The sequence below is a fragment of the Podarcis tiliguerta genome (assembly GCF_965153285.1).
Source record: "Podarcis tiliguerta genome assembly, chromosome: 2".
In the NCBI taxonomy this organism is placed as follows: Eukaryota; Metazoa; Chordata; class Lepidosauria; order Squamata; family Lacertidae; genus Podarcis; species Podarcis tiliguerta.
Genome location: NC_139535.1, coordinates 81,731,819 through 81,742,218, shown reverse-complemented (window position 1 = coordinate 81,742,218; position 10,400 = coordinate 81,731,819). Strand labels below are relative to the sequence as shown.

General features: G+C 42.6%; 1 protein-coding gene across 4 annotated transcripts in view; it reads right to left on the bottom strand.

Annotated features, from left to right (window-relative positions):
* Positions 1-4,120: 4,120 nt before the first annotated feature.
* Positions 4,121-10,400, bottom strand: part of DNAH9 (dynein axonemal heavy chain 9) — a 183,395-nt gene continuing 177,115 nt past the window's right edge. For all 4 annotated transcript variants that reach the window (XM_083429627.1, XM_083429628.1, XM_083429630.1 and 1 more), the window contains one exon: positions 4,121-4,610. In XM_083429627.1, the coding sequence (XP_083285753.1) occupies positions 4,383-4,610 (228 nt within the window). In that variant the 3' untranslated portion in view covers positions 4,121-4,382. The remainder of the gene's footprint in view (positions 4,611-10,400) is intronic.

Sequence of the window (10,400 nt, the reverse complement as noted above, 5' to 3'; positions counted from 1 at the left end):
TGGACACACACTGCTGCTCCATCATTCTTAAAGTCCACCAGTCTGCCAAGAAGGACAGACTAGAAGTAATGGCAGGAAGAGGCTCTGCCTTCCTCAGAGGAATAGAGCCATGGCTGGGAGCAAGATGGGGAACGACCCCAAGTATTACAATTACTAAACAGGAAGAAAAATAGTTATGTGGTCTGCCAAGACTCTCAACAATTTGCAAGTGGCCCAGGTAGGGGGGAGCTCTATATATCCTAGATGTCATGTCTACAGACAAAAAAACAAAAACCACAAACTGGTATAGGAGAAATGAAGTAATTTCTTAAGGGTAAAAACTGGATAACAAACACCAGGTACAAAATTTGCATAACATCTCACATTAATTGCTTCCAGAACAGCCATTGGAGTCACTCTGTGGCTTCCCAACTGTGGTTCCTAAGGGTTAACACATTTATAGCAGCAAAAGCTTGCATTAATGCATTATTTCAACACATTATTCACTAGACTAGAACCACCGCATTATTGACTGTATAGACTCTGCTCAGATCTCCACAAAAGGCCTCACACATTCAGGAAACATTTTAAATTAAGTGCATTTGTAAATGCATGTGCTGAGTTGTCTGGCCAATTACAGGCATTTAATAAACCACTCATAATAAATAAACTGCATGAGCCTGAGAGCCAATTTCAGGATAAAGGCGCAGCAGTAACCCTTGCACAGTAGGGAACATGCCCGCAGTTGAGAGTTTTGTTGCAAATAATCTATAAATTATGTATAGCATTTACCCATCAATGATCCTGCACTGGAAACACATCCACGTTCAGCGAAAGAGTGCCAAATAGAAAATGAAGAAATAAATCCTGTTTGTCCCTAAAGAACCCATCTCCAGCACTATGCAATTCCACAGCAGTGCTTCCTCTTGAGAAGCCATGGATAATTTGCATAGAATTTGCCAATATTTTTAATCAGCTTTGCTTCTGTGGGCCGGGGCGGGGTGTCAATCTCTTTTGCAGATTTGACTGTGGACTATTAACAGTATAACCCAGCTTCCCGCAAGCTGCTGCCCTTCAGTCATCAACGGACTACACCTTCCATCAGTCCCAGTCAGCATGGCCAATGATCAGGGGAGTTGTAGTCACACAACATGCTTCAGGTTGTAGAAGTCTGGAACAATTCTATTAATGCCTCCTCGGTAGTCCCACCAAGTTTAGTTGTGCTTACTCCCTGCTAAGTGACTACGTGCTTGCAGCCTAAATCACCTGTTGAGCAAGTGAGGCACATCCAGGAGTTTAAATGTAGCCACAGTTAACTATTGCAATAAGGAATAATGTTCCATATTTCTTGATGTGCATGGGTTGCAAGATGATTGTTCACCATGTTATTATGGTGTTGTTAGGGCACGTTGCCAAAGATGAGAGAACAACGGTGCTGGACTGTAGGGAGCCCAGACTGACCCAAACTTTAGCCTCCAGCATTGCCAGCGAACACCATGAGCAGCTAGGCTGAGGTTCAAGGCGGGAAGAGGCAGCCCAAAGGAAAGCTATGTCAGTTGAGTTGAAGTTGGGATGTCTGCCCAAGGGGAGTATAATGGAGCATGGTAAGGAAACAGGCCCAATAGCCGACTGACAGGATTCCAACCTACTGGCTGGCTGCTGTTTCACTGCTACATGCCTTGCAATGCAGTTTTTCCCCACCACAACTTTTGAAAAGCTAGTCGATGCCTTTTTCATAATGGTTTTAACAGGTAGGGGAGGGAAAGTCTGAAGCAAAAATAAACAGTAGTGAAAGTGCACCAACAGCAAATACATGAGAGGGAGAAAACTGTTGAAACCTTGATTTGGGATTGCAGTATCACAACGCCCACTTTGTAATGGGGGTGGGCTTTGAAGATTTGTAATGTAGTGTTATGTGAAAGCGCAGCAAAAGGATCGCTTCCTGCTGATTACAGAAGAGCAATACTTCTGCAGCGCCGAAAGATTGGAGTGTGGCAGGGATCTTTCCTAGCCTTCTATTGTGCTGTTCAGTTTAATGCCTACCATGAGTGCATTCCAGAAGTTGACAGTTCAAAACTAATCAAAATCCACTGGAAGGGAGCTTGCTTTTAATATTCAAATCACATTAATTAAAATTCCAGGAAACTCTTAACACTACCATGCTATATATGAAGGATACTTAATGCTGACGGGGGGGGGGGCAATTTAATAAAGGCATCTTACTATTTCTATTTAACTGAAAGTGAATTTGTGGGAGGGGGAGTTTCAGACAATAAAGCTGTGTCACTGCACCAGCTTAAGTCCTAAGTGAGTTTCATTATCAATGGCTATTAATTTTTCATTAAATCAGTGAATTATAACAATGAGCATCACATGTCCATTTGGTTTAATCAGTCATACTGTGCCCTTCCTGCCCTTTAGCCCCCAGTTCCCCCCCAAATACTCCCACTTTTCCTTGCTGCATTAATAAGACGGGGGGGGGGGAGCGAAAGGCTGGGGAGCTACAAGTCAGTATCTTGAGCAATGGGTTTTATAATGTTGGGCATATTTTGCTCCTCCCACCACGAGTTCTTTTTGTTATCTAACGGCTGGGATGGCTTATCACACAACATTAAAGCTAGTGTTTGCTCTAGAGACGTTTTCCTCTCTGAAGATGTACAGTGGGGCATCACAGAATGGCCAGGTGCCAACACTACTTATGGCACAACTGCACACCATTAAACAATTCAAATTCCAATGAAGCAATTGTACGACCAACAATCTCACTGGCCAGAAATTGATGGATGTCCATCGACCACCCCATGGATTTACACAAGTGCCAAGCACAGTCTAGGTGTCTTTGCCCATTGTTGCTTGAGTCCTAGCACCTGAGAAATCACCTTAGAGCTGCCAATATATTGTGGGTTTCAGTAAGTGTTAACCAGCTGGCAGTATATTATCTTAACTGGCAGGTTTTCCTGAGATCAGCTACCTCCAGTCAACCCTGTTAGCATTTGGAAAAAAGGCAATTACCAGACACAGATGAAATGTTATTACAAAACTTACACTGCTCGTAAATGTTAAGTTCACTTCCCTCACTACGGGTTTCATTCACATTGTTTAATAGCTTTTGTGAAAACTCACTTCCATCGCAGCGTTCCAAAAGTGCAATCTCCTGTAAAAATGAACCATCTGTAAAGTGTGTCAGGCTTTGCTCTTTTATGCCTCTAGATGTTGTATGATGTGGGGGCCAATCTTTAACTGGATTTGTCTGGCAAGATAATCATTTTTCAGGGATAGCTGAAGTAGAATTAATCCTTCCTCTGTGTGGGGGACGATCCAGCGTGTCGCCCTACAGTGTACATGACCAATTCCGTGGAAGTAAAAGGAAGAAGCACTTTCATTTATACAATCAGGGATCATCACCTGTATCTATGCTTTCCCTGCAAAAGTGTGCAGTGCCCCGCAGCCTCTTTAAACCAATCTTGCTACATCAGATGCACTATTCAATTTCAGGGCAATGCCTCCCAGGATGAATATATAACATATTTTTACAGGAAACAAAAGTCTGAAACTTTTTACTTGCATTCTCCCATGGTGGCATTTTTTCATTACGTGTGGCCCCAAGCTTGTAAGAACGACATTTTTTGAATCTTCCTTGAGACTGTGGTTAAAAATGAAAGATGGTATAAAAATCTCCTTGAAGGCAGTTCACACATGCACGCATAATACTTGATTACTCATCACTTGATGAATTGCAGCTTCCCGCACAAGCTCGTTTCATGGGAAAAGTTCGTGGTAATGGTTAGAAGGGGTACAAAAGCTGTGTGTTATTTCCAGCCACAATTCAAAGTGCCTTCATAACCTCATGGCTTATTGACCAGGTACATCCTGACTATTCCCTGAAGTCACTGGTGGGGGCGCTCTCTCACCAAATAAAGCACAGCAGGTGGCAGCTAAGAGAGACCTTCTCACTGATGATGCTCTGTCTGCATGGTTCTCCAAATGGATGCTCACCTGCTGCCTGTGTTGTCTCCCCTTCAGCACTGGGCAAAGACTTTTTATTTAGTTTCCTATTACTTTTAAAAACTTTTAAGGCTAAGCAGATTGGTGGGTTTTTTTGCTGTTTACCGACTGTCCCCCCAAAAAATTCAGCTATCAATTTGTTCTTGTATTTTTATTGTACATAAATCACACAGTAAATTTGATCTGAAGGGCAGATTTAAAAATCGATTAAACTCGAGGTGTGATCTGAGATGACTCACATATACATATGTATGTCAACATATCACTCTTTGAACGATGAGCACTGACGTGTGAACCAGGATTGGGTATTCCTTCATGCTATTAAAAAAACATCCAACTAAGAAACGGTGACTTTTCTGATGATTGTCTGCTAGTAGAAGATCATGTGAATTAAGAGTCTAAATCTGCAGGAGCAGTGCCACCCCTGCTAAAACCCACTTGGATGGTTTCTCTTTAGTCTTCAGGTTAAAAGTCCAAACGTAGGTTGGACCCCGTTGGCGGGTTTTGTACACAGGACATGGGTACATGTTGCGGACATCTTGCTTGTCGACAGGGATGGCTTTAATGAAAATAATCGGCATTGGTGGAGTCAGGTCCTTTAGTCGGGCATCAGCAATCAACCCTGTCTGTGAAGGATAGCAAAGGAAAATGTGAGCTTATTTGACCAGCCACACCTTTCTTGTATCATTAATGCTAGGCCAACATTTCTCTGTCTCCAGCCATTCCTATAATCTACTATAACCCATTATCAATGGTTTGTTCCCTAACCTCCCAGAGAAAAGGCTACTGCAGAGAAGACTAGAAGTCCTCTGCTTGGAGCTTAACTGATTAATCTTCCTTGCCACTTGCCCTGCCATGGTCCAAGGGGGCGGGAAGAATGGTCAGGTTATAAAATAAATAGCCATCCTATTACACAGCCCCACTGTGCAGAAAAATGTGGCCGTGAAGCCACTGCAAGCAGATTGCCCATTGGCATCCTTTTCCCATGCACCTTGTTGGGAAGGAGGAAACAGGACTGAAAATGTGCTGCTACTGCTCTCTAGGGTGGGGAAGGAGAAGGTAAGCTCCACTCAAGGAGGTGTCAGTCAACAAGCCGGTCTTGCCTCCTAGGTAACAGGAGGGACAATCCCAGGGGACTCTCCTTCCTTAGAGAACACAGAAAAGCTACAAGCACTTTGCACATTATCCTTACATCCTCACATTAGTGCTGCATAGTGATGAGAATTTACAATCAAATGCAATCTTCTGATCAGTTTATTCACCTTGAGGAAGACCATTAGCATTCCAACAGGCATATACAAATGGTAAGCAATCCTGATCCTTTTGCAACACAAACAATATGTACACTTTTATATTAAGGTAATTCTGACAATAGATAGCGCCTGCAGAGCTTAGGATTTCCAAAGGAGCAAGTAAACATTAAACAATCCTTGCAACAGCAACACTTCTGGGAGCTGGTGTTGCAACATTTCAACCTGCAGTTACATTTAGTTTTTTAAAAAAATATTTTTGAGCAGGCACTTGTCTGGATGAAAGAAACAAAGGGAAGAATTCCTCCCATGAAATATGCCCCCATCTATTTTTAGATTGACAAAGTTTTCAATCTCTCTTAGAGCATTCCACAGCATTAATTAATGTTTTTATTTGCATGCTTATCTCCCTGTTGATCAAAAGAAGCTTTGACTTGGATACAACCATTTTCACTGCTTAGGGATATAATTTGGTTTACAGATTGGTGGAGATGTACACCTGCACACACACCTTCTCTCTCTCTCTGCTGAGATAATCAGCACCAAAATAATTCTTGGGAAAAGCCTGGCACAGCTATGCTTGTGCTATTTAAAGCATTTCAATGCTGCCTTTCATCAAAAAAGACTTCCTAAGCGGTTAACAAAAGAGATTATAAAACTGATCATTAAAACTTACACCAAAGTAATAAGGGGGGAAAATCTAAACAGCAATGCAAAGCAGCAAAGAAGAATAGAAAACAATAAAATTATGATAGGACAGGAATGCAATGCATCTTAAGAAATTATATCTCATATATATCCTGTTCTTTCTCCTAGAAGCTTAGGGAAGTATATGAGGAGTTTCCCCCCATTTTATCCTCACAACAACCTTGGAAGGTGGGTTGAGCTGAGAGACTGAGACTGCCCCAGCGCCACCCAGTGAGTTTTAAGAATGGGTGAGGATTTGAACTGGAGCCTCCCTAGTCCAAGTCAAATGCTGGTTTGTAAAAACACAGGGGTACATGACCTTAGAAACATCACCAGCTAGGTTTTTGCCTTTTCTGTGCACTGATCATAAAATATGTGTGGAAAGAAGCCCTCAAAAAAGTAAGTGCAATGTACTTTGAAAGAACCCTGCAGTGACAATGCACATTGGAAGCGGGCACAAGTGTGTGTTTAGGAACAGAACTGCACATTACACACACACCTGTCCTAACATGGCCGCACTTGGTAGAGAAAAGCAGCTTTGGGGTGGAATTAGGAATGGGAAATAAGTAAGTGGGAGAGGCAGAGATGTGCATAATCCTTCCCATACTTGTCACTGTTCGGATCATAATTGCAGAAAACCATGTCCAACTCCCCTCTGTGCTTATCTTTGCAAACACCACTTCTGCCTCCTGAGGTGGGATTTTCCCTATAAGAAACAGCCATCTGGATTACATGTATAATACGTAGTTCCACCATATGCTAAGGATGTGGCTTCTGAGAGTGTTGCATTCACTTGTTGAGCACATCTCTTCCTTTGGTGGGCTGGTGGTGAGGGGGCATCATATAAATGTTATCTTTAGAAGAACTCTGAGGACTAGCTTGACTCAACCTGCCTACTCCCATTCCTGTCTGCTTCTTAAAACCACAGCACACATCACATGCCAGCAAGCCTATGCCTGTGATTGGATGTTTACTCAGCAGTGAGTCAGGCATATCTTAGCTTACAAGAGCACACAATACGTACTTGTGCAAACCCATGTTTGTTGCACACATACATTGAACACAGGCTTTAGGCAGGCAGGTTTGCAGTGTATGTAGCAAGACTGTTTAGGCTCTTCAACCCTTTGACTCAAGTAGCATCCGTGTGTATTATTTATGCCTTTGGCAAAGCTGGAAGTGGCCTTAACCACCAGGAAGATCTCTCCCATTAAAATGCCATTGCTACAACCCTCACTGTCCGGTAGGATGGCCATCTACACATTGCTAAAAAAGAGAGGAAATGCATCACCAAAACAGAGATGTGCATATGATAATTTATATGTAGAGTTTTAAATTTAGAAATTATAATAATAATTTAAATAGAAACACTGGGTGGCATTCAACATCTCGCTATTACAAACGTTCGGCCTGTGCAAGCATATCAGCTTGCCAGATGGAACGATTCCTACTCCCTTCCCTCTGCATACTGTTCTATGGGTTCTGCCAACTGCCCCCACCAAAGCAGGGGGCATAGAAGAGGAGCAAAAACCCTGTTGTGCTAATGGGATTCCTTAGGTGAATCCTGCCCACTATTGGGGCGGGGGAATTTGACCAGTGGACCTGTGTGCTTGCTTGGTCTGTGCTTGCTTGTACTAGCTGGTGATAGGCAACTTTAAAAGCACAGCTCTCCCTCCTCTAAACTGGGCTTGGACGGGACAGCCTTTAAAATACAGAATTGTCCTCTGTAAAGTAGTGCACATGGCCACCCTGGTGTCTGGGACTTTCCCTGAATTGCTTCCCTCAGAAATCTTGCTCTCTGAGAAACCAGCAGAACGTAAAGTGAAAAGGGGGAAGAGTCCCAAATGAAGCTGTCAAATACACACACTGAATCCTTCCCAGCTGCCCCCTTGCATAGCCTGGGAATAAGGCAGGTATGGGGAACCTGCGACTCTCCAGATGTTGCTGGCCTCCGCTCCCAGCATCCCTGGCCATGCTGGGAGGGGCTGATGGGAGCTGCAGTGCAGCAACATCTGGACATCTGAACAGAGTTCCCTACTCCTGGAATGCAACCTTTTCTTCCGTAAGGGGCTAAATTTTCCATACATATAATTTATCTGCCTTTGGCGAAATGAATACTAGCAGGGAATTCAGGACCTTGTAAAACCTGTCTGGTTTTCTTTTGTTAAGTGGGAGGCTGATATAGATTGGTTCATAAACGTAAGCCACCCACATAATAATATGAATGCATACATAAATAAATATAGGAGATTCATCTCTGAACAGGGCAGATGGAGAACGGCTGCCTTTAGCTGCAGCCATCACCTTACAGGGAAATTTCTTTTATAAATTGGAATAGCTCCCTAAAGCGATTACCCTGAACTTCAGAGCTTCATGGTTCTTACCAAAGGATTAATTTCTAGTGAATATGCAGCCCAGAAGGAGTGAATGCGCACAGCAGAGTTAATAATTCTTTACACTGTCACCTGCATTTGTCCCCACAAGAATACGCACATAGCTAACAGAGCTATTGAATGCAGAATCAATGGGTCCATTTCAACACAGAAATGTCCCTGCCTGCCTTCCCCAACCTCCTCCCTCCTCCAACCTCTATTTAAAAAGACATGTTCGGGCACAGAGACAGAATATCATTATTACTGCTTAGTGTTTTGTAGCAGAGAAAGGAATACTTCTAGAAAATGCATTAAGAAATAGCTATTGAAACTCTTATTTGAAATTCCAGTTAAGCCCCCATATCATGCTGCCATAACTGCTGCGCTGATGACCCCAAGTTAGCCATTCTGTGATTGCTGGGTGGGGGGAGGGGGTTGTATAGATATGAGAAAGTGATTTTTGATTTTCTGATCTGCTTGATTACATTTGATTAGAATGTTTCACACATTGCAACGCAGGTTTGTTAAGTTTCACTGTTTGCTATGATGAGGTGTTTTTTACTTTTTTTAAAAAATGCAGAAATAAAGAATTCTGAAAAGTACTGTGCTGCTGCTGCTGCTGCTGTGCATATACTATGAGTAACTTGTACAAAATACACCTCAGTATATCCTCTCCAAGTTAGGGTTTCACTTCTGCTGTTTTATTTATTTAGCCTGAGAATCAGCAGTGTATTCAACAGATACCAACTTTAAGCAAACATAACTATGCCTTCTTAGGAAAAGGCTATATGTGTGTATGTGTGTATGTGTGTATGTATTGGGGGGGAACCCTCAAAGTTGCTTACAAAGAGAATAAAACAACAACATTATTGATGAAAACAGTCAAGAACAACTACTTAAAGCATTAAAAAAAATAAAATGAGCAATGAACTAAAAACAGATTTAGCGTACAAAAAAGCAGAGAAATCTGCCAGAAATGGCCACCTCACCAAGAAAAGGATAAACACCACACACACAGCTAACAACAAGCAAGACAGTCTGAAGAAGCCATCCTGAGGGAGACTGGTCTTTGGCCTGACTTCTCCTATTCTACAAAGTCTATCAGTTTATGGTTACCTCCTGTTCATAGTAGAGCAGAAGAAGCACTAACAAAGGATCCACCTACCAGGTGGGTTCCTCCTGATGTTTTGACCTTTCAATAGAAAAACAGAGGTAGATGACAGCCACAACCAGTGCAAATCACTCCAGGTCTAGTTTACACGCCCACACCCCATATGCTGATGCTTCCTTGAAAGCCCCACAGGTTTCCTGGCCCCTCAGCCTCAGCTCATACCCTGCAAGGGCTCAAGGAGGGTCTGTAAACATACCAGTGATAAGGCTCTGACCTCTGGTGCTTTCAAACAGCTAAGTCTAGGGAATCAAAGAAAGCCATTGATTTGGATGCATAAGTTATGGGACATGAGCCAATAAACCTTTTAGCTCCAAGGCTGACAGCACCAGCTGCTCCTTTTGGCAGGGTCTTTAAAAATAAGACTGTGTATGCTCTGTGCAGGAAAAAAACAAAAAAGGTGGGTGGGAGAGGAATCCCGATTCTGCACAAGTTGTAGCACAAATCATGCACCACAGAAATGCAAATTCTGATATCAGCAAATTATGCAAACTAATTTTGCTTATTTTGCTTCAAAGTCCCTGGTTTTCAAAGAATTTAGAATAGGCAGGCAAAAATGGGGTGGAGTGAGGGGGGGGACAAAAATAGTGAGAATGTATCAATTGGAGCCAAAGCCATCCTTTGAATTGCATGGTTGTTGGTATCTTAAAGCACCTCCATTTTTCAGCATGCCATTTTAACTGCCTCCTCCAAATTTAGGTCCCTAGAGCCTTAATACCCAGCTTTCACTGACTTTTGCACAGTTCTGTCTAATCTTACGCTAGCTGTCAAAATCAGAGAATGGTTTCAACATCCATGCCATTTGTTTATTTATACTTATTTACAGTGGTATCTCAGGTTACAGACACTTCAGGTTACAGACTCCACTAACCCAGAAATAGTACCTCGGGTTAAGAACTTTGCTTCAGGATGAGAGCAGAAATCGCACAGCAGCGGTGCAGC